This window comes from Alexandromys fortis, unplaced genomic scaffold (genome assembly GCF_014885135.2).
Source record: "Alexandromys fortis isolate MF-2015 unplaced genomic scaffold, M_Fortis_MF-2015_v1.1 scaffold_2_1_26212458, whole genome shotgun sequence".
Classification (NCBI taxonomy): domain Eukaryota; kingdom Metazoa; phylum Chordata; class Mammalia; order Rodentia; family Cricetidae; genus Alexandromys; species Alexandromys fortis.
The window spans coordinates 16,009,328-16,027,663 of record NW_026067930.1 but is presented as its reverse complement, the minus strand read 5'-3'; the positions used below and the strand labels follow the sequence as shown (position 1 = coordinate 16,027,663).

The following is an 18,336-nucleotide window of genomic DNA, read 5'->3' as shown; positions in this document are numbered from 1 at the left end:
GGATGTGGCAAGGGAGGAATGTGATGGGGGCAGACAGCATCCTGGGAAGTCTGGGCCTCAGTTTCCCCAGCTCCCAAAGACTGTGTTTAGAATACTGAAGATTCCTCTAGCCCTAATGATCGCAGGCCTGGAGTGACTCAGGCCTCCTGTTTCAGAAGTGTCTGTGATTTGACAATTTTTACTGCTCACTTCTACCGCAGGCTGTTGGGCTGAACTCAATTGGTTCGCAACATTCAGGCCTTTGTGTGACCGCAGAAAGCCCTAGACCTATTTGTCATTTATCATCTGCTGTTGATCATATGAGCTAATAAAACTGCCATGGGATTTTCTTTTTGTTTCCAGCACTTCAAAGCCTCTACTTTTTTGGTTAAAACTCCCAGGCCAATTATTACATTAACTCCTATTAAAGGCAAGTTGGCTTGGCAGAGTTCGCTCTGTCAGATTTTCAAACCTGAACTTTTCCAAAACCCTTGCCCAGACCTCGTGCCAAGCCCTTATTCCTGATAAATGGTTAACTGCTTACATGCCTTCTCCCTTTCGAATATAAACATATAAAAGGGAAAATATGTCACTCTTGCAACCTTAGCCAAGCATTTGGCTGAACTCCATTTTGTCTACCCCAGCCCCCATTTTCCAAAACATTGCTTTGCCCACAGCACTGTAATTATATTTTATTTTCCCCCTGCAAACCAGTTCTCTTAATTTCATCCTTCATCCCTTATTCTTATATAAGTTACGTTTACAAATAAAAATTGGCTTGAAAGAATTAGACATGAAGATTTCTAAGGCAAACAAGGTTATGTGCCGAGACAACAGTGGCAGATTGTGGGCAGATAGGGAAGCTTTTACTACAAAAGGCGTTTTAATATTTTCACGGATTAATATTCTTTTCTTTCTGAGAAACACAGAACTATCATCCAGAATGAAGTGATTCGACTGTTCTTGTTCCCTCACTGTCCCCCGACTCCCTCATCTGCCCCCCGCCCCCCGCCCAGGATCTTATAGCCCAGGCTGGTTTCAGATTTTTTTTTCTATAGTTGAGGATGACCTTGAACTCCCCATTCTCCTGCCTCCACTTCCCAAGTGTGCTGAGACTACAAGACCCGTAACAGTTGGGGATCTGTGTGGGAAGCTCTTCTTGACAGCTCTCAGAACAGCACAACTCAGAGCCCCCTAGTGGGTTCAGGAAAGGAGCAGACTGTTCTGGAGTCTGATGCCAGACATCCTGGTATAGAGGCCCCAACACAGTTCCACTCTGCCCTCCATGTACTTGGCTTCTACATCCTTGAATTCAACGAGCCACATATGGAAACTACCGGGAGAAAAATGCATCTGAACTCACAGGACTTTCTTGTCCTCCTGCCCTATGCACATAGCATCCCATAATATACTAGAACTGGGCTAGAGATGACTTGCAGGACAGAGGAGGGTGCAGGCGGGCTAAGCATAGTCACTACGCCATTGTATACAAAATACTTGAGCATCCATGGCATCCACGTTAACCTTGGGGTGTCTCTGAATCCACCCTCTGTGGAGACTGAGGATGCTTTCCTCTCAATTGCAAAACAAGGAAATGAGTATCTCTCAGTGGGGGCTGGGTATAAGAGATGAGTTAATACATAGAAGTACTTAGCACAGGACCCAGTAAATTCCTGCCGTTTACCCTAATTACAATTAATTACGAGATAAGTTAATTATCACATGGGAAGGACTTACAGTGTGTGTACAGGCAAGCCCTTGATCACAACACCTTAATGCATCTATAATAATGCTTTCTACACACCAGGCCCTGCTCCAGCTGCTGTCCATAGGCTGGTTTATGCAATCTCACACCTATGTTCAATCTCACACGGGGATAGGAAAGAGCTGGGCATGTCTGCCTCTCGTTTCCAAACGAGAAAAGTGAAAAAGCATGAGGAGACTGAGTAAACTGTTTGAATCTTGCAGTGGGTATAATTTACCACTGTCACCCATAATCTAGGACAATATTCTCCATTCATGTTCCCCGGAACCCCGAACATGTACTTCAGCACACGGATTGGTGGGGAGCTGTCTCTTCAAACCAATATTCATCTCTTCAGCTAAAATCCACTGATTGAGCCAGGTATGGCGCACAAGATGAATGTCTTCTCCTTTGGAGACTGTAAAGCAGTGGCTGGAGACAGACATATATGTGCATGAGAGCCTTCCGGCTGATCAGAACTGTTCTGAAGAAGACTGTGATAGTGGCTGTAAGAGATGGGATGACCCCGGCAGACTGTGAGCCAGAGGCCCTGAAGGGTGTGTAGAGGAGTGTGGGGTTCCACTGGAACACACCAAGCATATGCTAGCGGGGGGGGGGGGGGGGGGGGGGGNGGGGGGGGGGGGGGGGGGGGGGATGAGTTTCAGGGCTGGACCTCTTAAGCAGAGGATTTCATTGGATTAAAAAGTTTTTTTTTTAATAAGCTGAATCAGTGGATAAATAGTTGGAAGAAAACTAGACGGGGAAGAGTTTGGAAACCACTGATGTTAAGCACGCTTTGCCATTTTAGGAATAGACAGTCCCAGCTTCTGACTTTGACCTAACTGTTGTGTAGTGCTGGGAAGAACCCTGGACTCCTCTGGTCCCCACTTCAATACCAGCCTATGGAAGGGTAATAGTAATTACAATGGCTGCCTTTCAGGAGTGTTTGGGGGCAACCAAGGAGGGCTTTAAGGAAGTAAGGTCATGGGAACGCAAAGAATGGGAGACCTGGGTAGGATACAAACTCATCTGAGGTGGTCAGAGGGAGCATAGCTCAGGGCAGGCATACATGGGAGTTCCAAGGGTGCTTGAGGGGAGACAGCCTTGCAACGAGCCTTGTTAGTTTCTTTCACTGGCTGGGAATTGTCTCTGGGGAATAAGACGGGAAATATTCAGTCCAGGGCACAGAGAATGCTGGAAATCAGGTAGCAGGTTGAAGTGAGTTTTCTGGGACTGAGGAATGGAATTCTGCTCTTAACTGCATGTGGCTAAGCTATTGCTCTACTTCAGAGAGGAGCCTGGGATAAATTATTAAAATTATACTGTTCATAATAAATGCTTAAGTCTTCTTATAACAATCCAACCATGGGGATCATTTCTGAAAGATGACCTACATTTGGGCTCTGCTCAGCTCTTTGCATGCGTGTGCTTGCAGGCACGGGCACGTGTGTGCATGCACATGAGCATGTGGGTGTGTACAAGCGGGGTTGTTGGAACCTAAACAACTCTAAGGAAGCTATGTAACGAGAGGTTCCTAATTATTCCTTCCACTTCAGATCTTAAGAAACCAAGGGGCAGAAAAATCATTCACCGTGAAGAAAGAATGTTCTCTCTGGAAACGTCATACAGCAAGGTAATTGTTTATAAGTCACAGGGTTTCCTCTGTGTCACCTTCACCTGATACATGCTGCAGTTCCAAACTGTGTGGGTCCCGGAAGCCACTTAACCAGCCCAGTGTGTGATTAGATAAGTAGCCAAGTGTTGTGTGAGCTTCCCGAGTGTGCCTGTCCATTAGTGAGCCCTAAGAGATTACGCCAGCAACATTCACACAGTTCTATGAGCGCCTTGTCTCTCGCCCCCATCGCCATTAATAGGATGGGAGCCCACAGTGAGTTCTTATTCTGAAAGCCAAGAGAAATGCCTGCTATATGAAGTCCTATGCTGGTAACGTACAGGTTCTGAGTGAGTCCAGTTAGTATTTTCTTACGTGTGTGTTCAGGCTTGGTTCAAATGTCCTTTGTCATCACTACCATTAAACAGGACTGAGATTCTAAAAGGCTGGTGGTACCAGCTCTCTAAGCCACTGTCTTCTGGGCTCTATTGTACTGAAGGCAGCGTCCCCAGTCCACAAACAGCTCATTCTTTTTGAGGAAAGGAGCAGAGAGCTCCCCGAAGCCCCACTGAAGACTTCAGCAGACAGCCAACATCCCTTCCCTGACAGCTATGTTCTCCGTTTTGTTTCTGTTTTTATTTTTTTGTTGCTGCATGGTGTTACAGTTGGCTGTCATCTTTAACATTCCCTTCCACCTGTTTTGCCAAGTTCTTCTTCCCGCTCCCCCTTTATCGGGATGCCCCTCATACCGCCTACCACCCTCAGCCCAAGGACGAGGCATCAAATCAGAAGCAACCTGTTGCTGCATCACTAGAGAGGACGTCATGCTCTGGAGTTCTGCTCAGTGTCTGAGCAGGGGAAGCTACGGTGGGGTGAGTGGGGGGCTTGCACTCACCCTGGTGATCTGGATGCTGCTCAGCTGCTGCTGCCAGTGTAGAATGGTCTCCATCCGATACACCCACATGTTAATGTTGCCCACCAGCACAGACTTGCCAACTCTCTGGACCAGTGTGCATAAGGACGTGTAGAGGGTCTGGAGAAGTTCCCTTATGAGTCTTATGTTTTGCTGGTCCTCAAGGACTTGAGTGGGAAGAAGAAAAAGGAATATCAAAGTCATGTTATGGGGACCATGCATGAAACAAGTGGTCTTTTCTTCTTTGTTGTCTACTCCTATGACTGTGCACTGTCTCTTAGGATGCCACCTTCTTTCTCACCCGTGTTTATTCTATACTCAGGTAACGGGTAGAGTTTCCGTTATCTAGGTCCCTCTTTGTTCTCTTCTCCTGGGTTTCTAAAGAGCTCTCCTGTTTCAATTCAGTGCCGACGGTCCACCTGAGCAGAACGCGGCTTTTCTGTTCAGCAGCTGACATGCTTTTGGGTGGCCAATGGAAGACTGCAGTTTGGGGGTTCAGAAGGTTGAGTTCGAACCCTGCCTGGCTAATTCTAGATGATCACAGGACACTCATGTCTCATACACATCAGTCCCCCCATGTGTGAAATGACTCAGTGGAGCCAGGGGTCTAAGGTCATGGCTAGTCCAGTCCATGCCTCCGTTCTGCCTTGCACACAGCTGCATGTCCTAGGAATATCGAAGCTCCGAGGTAAAGGGTGGGGCACATGTCCTCAACGAGGAGCCAGTCAAACCTAAAGTAAGGCAAACATGATTCTAAAGAGAGAACAAGAAGGCAGTGGTCTTGTTCTTTGCCAAGGGCACGGGTGGTACCTTTCTCCTGAGCTGGAAGCGAGGGCCCCTGGGATTCAGCTGACATTGTTTGTTGCCATCCACTCACGTTCCTTTAAATCTAGAGACATGCTACTCAATGAGAAAACCCACCTGCCTGTTCCCACACCTCTCAGGAGGGTTGAGAGAGGGCGGCAGAGCTCACCTTTCAGCACGACTTTTTCCAAGATGTTCATGAAGTTCTTCTGGGCGATACCACTCAGGGATGTGAGCTGTGACTTCGCTATCAGTTCCAACAGCTGTGGGTAAAAATAGACGTTGCCAGGCTTAGACTACAGAGAGATATTTTTCTCCTCTAATCTTCACTTTTGAGTCACATGACACGCAGATACAGACTGACAGGGGAGAGAGAGCGATAAATGGCAGGCAGGGCCACCAGGCAATAAAACGCAGATGCTCCCAATGAAAGACAAATGGTGGTAACTCAACACTAGGAATCAGGTTGAATATTTAATGACTTTTTTCTTTTATATATAAAGGGTTTGGGCTTCGGCCAGGGCTAATCCATTCTATTTGGTCTACTGGAAAGGAGAGCTGACAGTATTCTGGAGGGAACAGGACCTCCCGTGACCCGTGAGCACAGGAGTTCTGCACAGTCACCCCCAGGGGGAACTGTTCTTGCCCTGGCTTGAACTTCCATCCACTGGCACCCACTGCTCTCAGGGCACAGCGAAGCCTGTGTTTGGGGCCATGTGCCTGAGCCAAGGAAGGGGTGATTCTTTTCTAGACACCGTTTGCTTTTTCATGTTCAATAAACCTGCCTGACTAGACTCCTTTGCTGCATTTACCTTTTTTTAAATTTTATTTTATTTCTATAGAAAGATGGCAAGGAAGAGAAACTGAGGGGTGCACAGTGTGTCTGTCTGTTCTTCCCAGAGGCAGAAAGGAGAACCCTCGTATCTGCTAGCTTTGATGGTGTCTTATTTAAAATGTATTTTACACGTAGGAGTGTTTTGCTTAAAAGTGTGTAAGTGTACCATATGTGTGCCTGGTGCCCCTGGAGGCCAGAAGAGGACATCAGAATCCCTGGAACTAGAGTTACAGTGAGTTCCAGGACAGCCAGGGCTACCCAGAAAAATCCTGTCTTGAAAAATCAAATCAACCAACCAGCAAACAAGCAAAACCCCCAAAGATGTGAGTGTTGAAAAATAAAATGACAAGATTCTTCGAGATCATCTAGTTCAACCCACTTCTCAGATGGATCAAGTGAGGCTCAAGAGTACCACCAGGGTAGGGGAGATGGCTTAGCAGGTGAAGATACTTGCTGTCAAGCCTGATGACATGAACTTGATCCCCAAAGGCACATAACAGAAGGAGAGAACTGTTAGTTGTTCTCTGACCACCACACATGTGCCCACACACAGGCATGCACACACACAATAAATAAATGGAACAAAAATTTTTGACAAAGACTCTAAACTCTATGAGCGATCTCACAGCCTGCAAGAGGACTCAGCTATATTTTCACCACATAGGAAAGTGGGAGCACACACTGTCTGTCTCAAAGAAACACCACACCAAAAGGTTGCTGTAATGGCTAAGCAACGAATTTCTTCAGAAGACAAATCAAGCCCCCAAGAAAAATCACACAGACTCAGGCTTAGTACACTGGACTTTGAAAACCAAGACCCCAGTAAGACAAGACACAAGGGAAGTAACAGAGGTGGCTACAAAGCAAAACACATCATTTACATATATGGCAACAGCATAATTAAATTTATTATGTGCAATTAATATTTTATAATATATTCTAATTCTAAGAGGAAAGAGAAAAGAGACACCCCCCCGCCTCATTTTTTGAACTCTGCCCTTAGAGAACATTCTCAATGGAACCCTAACTCTCCCATCACAAAATTAACAAGGCTCTCCTTTGAGTTGGAACAAAATTTTCAGTATTTTTTGTTTGTTTGTTTTCGCGACAGGACTTCACACAGTCCGGGCTGGACTCAGACTTACTACAAAGCTAAGGATGAGCTTGAACTTCCGATCCTTCGTTCTCTATCTCTTTAGAGCTGGGATTACTGGTGCATCCTGCCTTGCTTGGTTTACAAGCCGCTGGAAATTAAATTCTAGCCTTTGTGCATGCCCAAGCAAATATCCTACCAACCGGGAGAGTCTTGGCCCTAGGAAGCTTTCCAAGAGCATTTCATCGGACCAGGCCCCCGCCCGATTTCCTCAACGGATATGACAAAGTATGGGATGCTGGAATCAAGGCAAAAGGAGGAAACAGAGTAAACCCCCAAATTCTTCACTGCCAAAACAAAACAACATGAGAACACAAGAAAATAAAATAAAAGCAGGATTGCAGAGGAGGACAAACTTTGGACCTATGTCCTGAGTGGTTCAGGGCACCTCCGTGTCCCAGGCCCTCATTTAAACATTTTGTCTCCTTTGGACCCCTGTCAAACCACAGATAGACGTAGTTCCTTCAACATAATTTTACTTTAAATTGGAAAAAAGAGTTTTAAACCTCAAATGTCTTCCTGCTGGGTTTGGTATCTTTGACATGTGTAGGGGGTGGCATGGCCTCTTGACTCAGAGGAGGAGGAGGAGGAAGAGGAGAAGGAGGAGAAGGGAGAGGAGGAGGAGGAGGGGGAGGAGGAGGGGGAGGAGGAGGAGGAGGAGGAGGAGGAGGAGGAGGAGGAGGAAGAGGTGAGGCTGCTGTGTTGTGCTTAGTGCTACAGATCTACACTCAGAAGCCAGGGGCTAACAAGAGTGACACGGACTGTCAAGGCATCAAAACACACCCGGGTGGACGCTCTGTCCCTCCCGAGTGACCACAGCTCTCCGTGCCTTTCTGGTTTAGTTCAGCCACCAATCAGCACGTGACAGTGAAAAGAGGAACACAAACCTTTCATTTTCTCCCTGGGCAACAGCAGGCTGTAGAAAGCCAGGCTGAGGTTTATTAATACCCAGAGCATCACATGACCAGCATAAAGCAAGACGAAAGGAAACAAAAGCCTGGAGCCTGGAGCCTGTTCCTGTGGGGCAGGCGGCTGAGCCCTGTGACTCATCTCGGGGGTAGGAGGTGAGGCAGGGGGCAGCCTGCGATCAGCCAGAAACACATCCAAAACAGGTGCCTTGTGACCCCCAGCTCACCAGAGTGTCAGTATTTTTTTTTTTTTTCCTTTATTTATTTATTTATTAAATATTTCAGTCTCTTCCCCACCTCCGCCTCCCCTTTCCCTCCCCCTCCCCCAATCCGTTCCCCCTCCCTCTTCAGCCCAAAGAGCAATCAGGGCTCTCCGTCCCGTGGGAAGTCCGAGGAAAACCCTCCTCCATCCAGGTCTCGTAAGGTGAGCATCCAAACTGCCTAGGCTCCCACAAAGCCACTACATGCAGTAGGATCAAAGACCCATTGCCACTGTTCTTGATGTCTCAGTAGTCCTCATTGTCCGCTATGTTCAGTGAGACCGGTTTTAACCCAGGCTTTTTCAGACCCAGGTCAGCTGGCCTTGGTGAGTTCCCGATAGAGCATCTCCATTGTCTCAGTGTGTGGGTGCACCCCTCGCGGTCCTGAGTTCCTTGCTCATGTTCGCTCTCCTTCTGCTCCTGATTTGGACCTTGAGATTTCAGTCCGGTGCTCCAATGTGGGTCTCTGTCTCTGTCTCCTTTCATCGCCTGATGAAGGTTAATATTCAGGAGGATGCCTATATGTTTTTCTTTGGGTTCTCCTTCTTCTTTAGCTTCTCTAAGAACCCGAATTGTAGGCTCAATGTCCTTTATTTATGGCTAGAAACCAAATATGAGTGAGAACATCCCATGTTCCTCTTTTTGGGTCTGGCTTACCTCACTCAGGATAGTGTTTTCTATTTCCATCCATTTGCCTGCAAACTTCAAGAAGTCCTTGTTTTTTACTGCTGAGTAGTACTCTAATATGTATATATTCCATACTTTCTTCATCCATTCTTCAATTGAGGGGCATCTAGGTTGTTTCCAGGTTCTGGCTATTACAAACAATGCTGCTATGAACATAGTAGAGCATATATTTTTGTTGCATGATAAGGCCTCTCTTGGGTATATTCCCAAGAGTGGTATTGCTGGGTCCATGGGTAGGTTGATCCCAAATTTTCTGAGAAACCGCCACACTGCTTTCCAGAGTGGTTGTACAAGTTTGCATTCCCACCAGCAATGGATAAGTGTACCCCTTTCTCCACAACCTCTCCAGCATAGGCTATCATTGGTGTTTTTGATTTTAGCCATTCTGACAGGTGTAAGATGGTATCTTAAAGTTGTCTTGATTTGCATTTCCCTGATCGCTAAGGAAGTTGAGCATGACCTTAGGTGTCTTTTGGCCATTTGAACTTCTTCTGTTGAGAGATCTCTGTTCAGCTCAGTGCCCCATTTTATAATTGGGTTGATTAGCCTTTTACAGTCTAGTTTCTTAAGTTCTTTATATATTTTGGAGATCAGACCTTTGTCAGTTGCGGGGTTGGTGAAGATCTTCTCCCAGTCAGTGGGTTGCCTTTCTGTCTTAGCGACAGTGTCCTTTGCTTTACAGAAGCTTCTCAGTCTCATGAGGTCCCATTTATTCAATGAGGCCCTTACTGTCTGTGCTGCTGATGTTATACGTAGGAAGCGGTCTCCTGTGCCCACTTGTTGTAGTGTAGTTCCCACTTTCTCTCCTATCAGGTTCAGTGTGTTCAGACTGATATTGAGGTCTTTAATCCACTTGGACTTGAGTTTTGTGCATGGTGACAGACATGGATCTATTTTCATTTTTGTACAGATTGAAATCCAGTTTTGCCAGCACAATTTGTTGAAGATGCTCTCTTTTTTCCATTGTATAGTTTTAGCTCCTTTATCGAAAATCAGTTGCTCATAGGTTTGTGGATTAAAGTCAGGGTCTTCTATACGGTTCCATTGGTCGACTTCTCTGTTTTTATGCCAATACCAAGCTGTTTTTAATACTGTAGCTCTGTAATAGAGTTTGAAGTCAGGGATGGTAATGCCTCCAGACGTTCCTTTATTGTATAAGATTGTTTTGGCTATCCTGGGTTTTTTATTTTTCCATATAAAGTTGATTATTGTCTTCTCCAGATCTGTGAAGAATTTTGATGGGATTTTGATGGGGACAGAGTGTCAGTATTAACCTGACTAAAAAGGCACTGGTCACAAAGAAACATAAATAAATAATAAAAAAAAAAAACCCTCCTCTGCAGCAGGCCCTGACTGTGCATCTAGGAAACCCCTGCAGAGTGTGCATTGAGGGGAAGCAAAAAGCTCCATTGAGGGCTGGCTGGTAGTATCTTCCTTAACTGGGGAGGGGGAGGGACAGAGCAGCCAATTCTGTCAACTGACAGCAGGTGACATGTCAACTCTTCTCTCACCCTAGCTGCAGGGAAAGTCCCTGCTGTGACTGCTAGGCAGCTGTGGAGCCCTGGAACAGGAGAACCGGACTCTTGATCCGGGTGACCTTTATAACTGTCATTCATTTAGCAAGAACCTCTGTGTCCGCTCTGTCCTAGCACGGAGACAGATGACAGGGAAGGATGACAAACACGTGACCCCCCGGACGCACGGAGTTTATGTCTAGTCATGTCAATAAAAAGACTAAGTACGGGGAAACAAAACACCAGCAAAAGATGACCCATGGGATTGCTACGAGAATCAAACGAGATTAAAAACAAAAACTTAATGTGAGTACCAAACATAAAGTGTTACTACCACTAAGAAAGCTCTTCTCCCCAATTCCAGTCTTAAGGAGTAGGCAGACTTTTGTAAAGGACCAAACTTTTTTTTTGCTTTTGGTATTTTTAGACAAGAGTTTCTCTGTGTTACAGCTCTGGCAGGCCTTGAACTCATGGAAATGTACCTGCTTCTGCCTCTTGAATGCTGGAATTAAAGTCGCGCACCACCACGCCTGGCCCCCCAATAGTGACTGAAATAGTAACTGTTTTAAGGCTGGTGGGTCAGTCAGTCTTTATACTAAAAATGCCCTGCAACTCTAACACAAGTAACCATAGACAATATGGAAATCAATGTGTACCATGTGTATATCAATAAAACTTTATTTAGAAAAACCAGTGAAGAGCTAGATGGAGTCCTGCCATTGCTTCTGGTACACATCATAGAGATTATAAGTGAAGGTCCCAGAGTCAAACTGTTTTGTATGCCAGAACCTATTTTAGAATTGTTTTGAAGAACAAATAGTTCTTTAAGCACTCACAATATGCCAGGAAAATATACTTAGTAGCTTATTATTATTATTTAAAGAGAGGGTTTCACTGTATAGCCTTGACTGTTCTGGAACTTGCTCTGTAGACCAGGCTGACCTCAAACTCACAGAGATTCGCCTGCCTCTGCCTCCCGAGTGCTGGGATTAAAGGCGTGCGCCATCACCACATGGCTACTTAGTAGCTTATTATCATCAGCTTTTCATCATAATACAGAAAAGACAGTTAGATAAAATTATTGCCAGGAAAAAATAGCGAACTAGCAGGGTAAACGTACAGCTTGTTTAAGGACTCTGTGTGTCAATTGTACGTGTTGTCAGCTAAAAGCTTTCCGATTTCAGTATTCCTCTGACGTCTTTATCTGTGGTGCATGTCACAGCTCTCTGTTGGCACAGTTCATGACGTGCAGAGGTGCTTCCACCACGAAGTCATACTTTGCTAACAACAATGGATATTTATGGTGTGCAGAGATGGTGCCACACAGCTCACCTGCGTGGTCTCGATTTTCACGACAAAGAGGTTAAGTTCCCCATGTGACAAAGAAAGATGCTAAGACTCAGAGCTGTCAAGTAGCAGTAGTAAATTGGGGAGTCAATACTTAAGTCCAGATACGTTTATCAGAAAATATGTATTTTTGTCGCATTCAGGACCCCACTGTGAAGGATAACAATCTGGTATTGGTATGCAGAGCAAGATTTTATTCTATATATTTATTTATTTGGTAGTTTTGGAGCCTTTCCTAAAACTCGCTTTGTAGACCAGGCTGGCCTCGAACTCACAGAGATCCTCCTGCCTCTGCCTCCCGAGTGCTGGGATTAAAAGCCTGCACCGCCACTGGCCACCCTCAAATTTTATTCTAACAATTGTAGCAATATCATGACTTGTTATTGTCTGAGGAAAGAATCCAGAAATTTCCTATCAACAGTGTGCTATGATTGGCGGTCAGCTTCCATGCTGAAGTGAAATAATGCCCCCCCCACACCCCCCAAATGTTCTAATACAGCTAGAAAGAGGCCACGGCTTAGGGTCAACCTCTTACATCCATACAACTCTACTGCCGAGAGCCAGCAGACAGTGTCATGTGGCACCAACAATGAGGGTGAGGGATCTATCGCCTCTTGTTGTTAAGAAAGCAGTTTGCCCCAGAGAGTGGGTTTGTATCCTGAAATTTGTTTACCAGATGACGGAGCCAACTGGCTCGTTTGCCCTTAGCCACAAGAGAAAGGGAGAGCAGAGGAAAAATGTCTTGTTGGGAAGGAGCTGTTTTCTGCCGGGCAAATTTTAGTTCAGGTGCCAGCAATTTGTGGCTGCGTTGAAAGATCGGCAGAAGGGAGACGGGGAACAGGGCATCAAGCCGTGGGCTGCTCCTGAATGCCACGGTGTCGCTGTGAGTGAGTGGGCAGTGTGGGGGACGTGCCACTGTGTGGGGGCTCGCCGTGCAGGCAAAGAGCGAAGCTTCGCTACCGGAGGGAGGGGGTGGCCACCACATGCCCAAACCACATCCTGCCCTTCAGCCTCAAACCCATGCTAGGTTTGGAGATGATGGGTCGGAGAAAAATCGAGTGGCCAAGCAGAGCTCGGTAGCAAATCTCAGAGCGGGTATCAACCGCAGCCTGACGTGACGTTTGGAGAACCGCTGGGCGAAAGCAATTTCCCTCCGTCATCCTTTACTCGAAGACAGGTCTCCTCTGCAATTCATCCTAGCGTAGCACTTATATGTAAATTTATTAGCATTAATGTATATATTACGTGTGTGTGTGTGTGTGTGTGTGTGTGTGTGTGTACCGCTGCGTGCGAATGGACATCAAAGAACACTGCAAGTGGATTTTAAAGAAAAACTTGTGGGAGTTGGTTCAGTTCTCCACTTTCACCTTTATGTGGGCTCTGGAACTGAATTCAGGTCACCATCAGGCTTGGTGGCAAGTGCCTTTAGCAGCTGAACTATCTTGCTAGCCCAGTATATATATACACACATACATACATATATATATATATATATATATCATGTAATTCCCCCACTCAAAATCCTCAGATGACTTCCCTCTGCATTTAGGAAAACCTCCAAGCTCCTTTTCACAAGTGACGAAGTCCTCCTGGACCTACTCCCTGTCCGTCTCCAGCCTCCTTTTGCATAGTGGCCCCAAACTTCTTCTGTCCCCTGCTATACATCCAACTGCATTCGCTGCACAGGTTAAGTTCAATCCTACTTGTGGGGCTCCGGCTCTGCCACATTTTTACATGCGTGGCTCCATCTCAACCCTCAGGCCTTACTTCAGATGTTGCTTGGGTGATCACGCCTGACATCTTACATAAAACACCAACCTCCTCTGCCATCTTACTTTCCTGACCCCTCACTCTTCCTTTATGCACAGTTTCACTGGCCTTCACACACTCTCTGCCCGACCAACGAGGTTTGCCTCCAAACCCTTGAGGGACCCTGGTTTGCTACCTTGCCCCTGCTTAGTACATGCCAGCTGCCCCCCACATACTGGGGTTTTTCTACATTCGTCTTTGAGAATCAAAGAATATTACTTCTGGAAGTGATCTGGAAACAGGTGACCCGAATGCCCTGATGCTTGGGATAAGACGCTTCATGATAGACAAATGCATGATTATAGACTGTCTGAACGCTCAGGTTGGAGTTCATATGGTGTCAGAGTGGGGCCCCCTGGAGTGGCACAAGGGGCTTAGGAGGAAGTTACCTACCAGGAAAAGCATCTCAAACCCTCCATCAAGGGCAGGCAGCCTGACCTCTACAGAGATGCGGATAATCAGGCCTTCAGGAGTATTGCTAAAAATAGCAGCTTCCCCTTCCTGTCAGTTTCAAGGTCAATGAATAGAGAGGCTGACCACGTATATTCTTTCTCACGAGAGATATTGTTAGTACTATATAAGAATATATTTGTGTCTTGGTTGTGTGTGGTGGTGCATGCCTTAATCCCAGCACCTGGGAGATTGAAACAGCTGGATCTCTGTGAGTTCAAGGCCAGCCTGGCCAACACAGAGACCTTGTCTCCAACAAACAAGTAAGCAAACAGTATCAGAAAAGGATAGATTTGTGTCCAGATTCTTCCATCTCTTAGGAGGAGGCTTTCCATAACTTGCTTGGAAAATCTGCTGGCATGATCAAAAGCAGAGAAGAGTTCCAGCCTCAAGCAGCCTAGGCTATGTCTCACGTGCTCAGGACCCAAGCTGGGTGCCCACTGTAATCAGCCTTCAGTGACATTAGGCAGCAGCGCGGCCTGCACTGAGTGCTGTGTACCTTCCCGGATCCTTATTTATTCAGTGGATAATACAGATCACAAAGCTGGAAGGTTCTGTCCTGACTTTGAGCTTGAACACTGGCAGGTTGTGAGAGGAAAAATTTCACACCCATTAATCATCTCTGGGCATGTCAAGATTGGGTAAATATTATTTCCCAGTGAAACAGCCCTTGAACTAAGAGAGTTAAAATAACGAGGCGGGCCAAGTTTATATGAATTAATTGTATTCTCAGCCAAGAGAAACTTGTCTCTCCATCTTTCATCTTTCCTAGTTACTCGGTAACTTACAAAGGGTCCCTGACTCCTGCTGTATAGGTCTGAGCGGCCATGGCTTCCTCAGTGACATTGTTTAAACCGAGAGCCCCAGCTCTTCCAGCGTGGCCTTATCTACCCCAGAATGACCCACCTCTCCCTATGGTTCTATGAGGCTGAAGGTGGCATCATCCTCCATCTCGATCCATCATCATCCCCCTTCACTTCTATTCCTTCCCATCTCTAGGTTCCCACACACACAATTTGTTCCCGCAAGCCTTCTACCTGCTTCTTCATCTGGCCAAATCCTGGTCAACAAGGAAGGAAGCATCTCAGGTTCTGCTTTTCAAGAAGCCATATCCAATGCTCCTAGACAGTACCAAACCCAACTGATTGCTTACATAGGTATGCTTTGATTTTGTCAGGGCCAAATGTACCCAGAAGCAGAGGGTAGGTCCCCCACAATTCTCAACTGGCTAAGGCATACTGGTATATGGGTTCAATTTACAGCTCCAAAAGTACTTATTTGAAACCATTTGCCATGAACAGGATATAGCAGGAGGTTGATGTCAACTCTTTCCTCCTTGACATTGGAGACCTTTTACGGAATCGGGAGGCCTTTGAGCTCTATGTCACAGGGTAGTATCAGTAAGCATGATATTTCATGAGCATCACAGTGAGCAATGATGCTTCATGAGCATCCTTCTTGGACGGGCACTAAATTTGTACTTAAAACTCAGTTCATCTGTTCACTGTGTAGTAAGTTCAGACTCAGCCTAGAATCCAAGGTGGATTTCAGCAAAAAATATATATATATATATATAAATATATATTTCTAAGATCTATGTTAGCATGCATTTAGATGCTCATCCAAAAGAGCATGTTTTTGACTCAGGAATTTCTAAAGCGGGACAAGAAAAGTCAGTCAGAAAAATATGGAAACATGGCAATTCAGATAAGTTCTGAGAGTCATTTCAAGATAGGGCCACGCCACTGCTGTTGCTGGTCTCCTTCCCTCTATTTCAGACACCACTAGTTTCCAGCCCCTGATGATGGCTGAGGCCACCAAGTGTGTGAGGCACCAAATTAATCCAAGGTCACTGTGGCTGAGGAACCTGCATGAGGAGCCAGGCAATTATACATATCACAACCCACTGGGGCTTGGCATCCGCATGCCCTAATTTCAGTACTGAGTTTAAATTTGACTCATTGGGTCATACTTGGTCTTTTGTTTGCCAAACCACCCATCAACTTAAACTAAAACATGTTTTTGGAAATGCTTTTTGGGGTTGTAGGAATGCAGCAACTTGTAGAAATATTCAAATAGACTTAGGGTGGTAGTGTGGTAAAAAAAAAAAATAAGAATGTGCCTTGAGGTTGTGATGTTCTTTGCGGCAGAGGGACACAAGAGAGTAGGGCTATAGGCTTTCTTTGTCCTTTCCGCCTCACTGGCACACAGGGGCCAGTTTAACCCAATCAGGGTTAAATAAGTCCCGTATGGACTTCCTGGGTTGATAATTGCAGCTCTATGGTTACCAGGTGGCTGGTCCCATAGAAGAACTCAGAACGATGGTCAAAGTTATCCTGGCATCATGGTCTTTTCCCGTGACTATGTGTCCATGTGCAGGCAAATAGTTATGTGATATATAAGAAGGCAGAGGGCAGCATGAGGGTGCAACAGGTAAAGATGCTCGCTGTGCACAAGCCTCATGACCTGAGCTCAGTCTCTGGAACCTACCATGGAAGGAGAGGATGGATGCCCAAAAGTTGTCCTGTGACCTCCACGCATGTATTGCAGCAGGTGTAGGCCTGCACTCACCTGCAATACACACACGCGCATACACACACACTCACACACACATACACACACAATAAAAGAAAAGAGACCCCATTCTACATGTCTCCATTTGAGCCTATGGTGGAGGGCTCCGAGTAAAGGACCATAGGACAGAGGACCAGATTTAGATTCCCCCCTTCTTGGCTAGGCAACCTGGAACAAATCACTCAATTCCCTGACCTTTGCTTTCTCATCTTCAAAATGAGTTCATTACTTCTGCCCACTGAACAGCCTGACGGTTTTTAAAGAAGAAAAGACAGGGTTTGGATCAGTGAGCTGCAAAGAGATGACCGGTAACTGATTTAATGTCTAAAGTTGTCACAAATTATGACTTATTAAAATAATGCTTTTCCAGCATTTGCCTCCCCCCCCCATGGATCCCTCCTGTCTACCAGATGACGTCACATGAAGAAGCCTCACACTTAAAGACTCTTCTTGAGTCTGCTTTCTTGTTTAGGCATAGCTAACCGAACCATCATCACCGATGCTCATCCATGTCTTTGGCACAAATAATTCCCACATTAACTCATATGCTGTTAGTTACTTCTTTGAGAGAGTGGGGGTGTCTATGACCATTTTACAGGGGGAATGACAGGCGTTTGCCCAAGATCACATGAAAACTGTGCATGGCAACAGCCTCACTTGGCCCTGGATGCTGAGGCACACTCAGGTGCTTCATCCAGACTGAATAGTCTAGTCATTGATCTCAGATAGACAAGAGCCCTGCCTGCCTCCTCTAGTCTCATTGAGTTTTATTGCTCCTCAAGACCTGTTCAAAGCCCACTTTCTCCTCCCTGGTAGTCTTTACTGGATAAGCTGCTCACACGATCCCACTCCTGAGACTTACGCTACCTCCTCTACGCTATCTATCTGCTCTTCATAGGTCATCTCCTCTACACGCTAGCACCTCATCAGACACGCTGGAACTCTGGATTGTGGCGATATAGCTCAGGGGACTGCAGCACATATTTCCCAAATCACCAACATATTTCCCAAATCACAAATTAGATGGGACAGTAGAGGTTTAAAGGATAGTAAATGTTTCAGGCTTGCCGGCTACAAGAACTGTCACTCAACTGTGAATCCAGTTTCTACTTAGCACAGGAAGAGGCATAGACAGAACGTAACGAATGTGCACAGCTGGCCCCAGTAAAACTGCATGGACACTGATATTCGGGTTGTGCATAATTTTAAGGTCTTATTAATTATTATAGTTCTTCTGTCCTTCCTTCCTTTTGGTTTGTCAAAATAGGGTTTCTTAGTAGCTATGGAGCCAGTCCTGGAACTTGTTCTGCAACCAGGTTGGCCTTGAACTCACAGAGATTGACTTGTCTCTGCCTCCCGAGTGCTGGGATTAAATGTGTGTGCCACCACTGCCTGGCATTATTATATTTCTTTAATTTATAAAATATTTGAAAAATATACAAATCATTCTTGGCTTGTGGTGCATACACACACAAGCGGGAGACCAGACTGGCCCAAGGAGCTTGCCCTATTCCTACTGTTGTCCTCTGATGATGTCATGTTTATTTACCGTTTATCACTCTTATGTATTTACTTCACATAAATATGAATACACACAATATACATACATGTGTATACAGAAAACCTCTTTTCAGTGCTGGGGCTAGAACCCAGGGTATTACATACACTAGGCAAGTGCCCTACCATGGAGCCATATCTGCAGCCTTAGACCATGTTTTATTGGTGCTTCAAAGTTTTAACTTAATTC

The 18,336-nt window shown here is 45.7% G+C and overlaps 1 protein-coding gene across 1 annotated transcript in view; it reads right to left on the bottom strand.

The window, feature by feature from the left end:
* Fbxo32 (F-box protein 32) overlaps positions 1 to 18,336 on the bottom strand; it is a 42,402-nt gene that overhangs the window by 11,215 nt on the left and 12,851 nt on the right. The window contains exons 5-6 of the mRNA XM_050145094.1: positions 5,222 to 5,315; positions 4,231 to 4,415 (exon numbers count right to left, since the gene is read on the bottom strand). Of these exons, the coding sequence (XP_050001051.1) occupies positions 4,231 to 4,415; positions 5,222 to 5,315 (279 nt within the window). The remainder of the gene's footprint in view (positions 1 to 4,230; positions 4,416 to 5,221; positions 5,316 to 18,336) is intronic.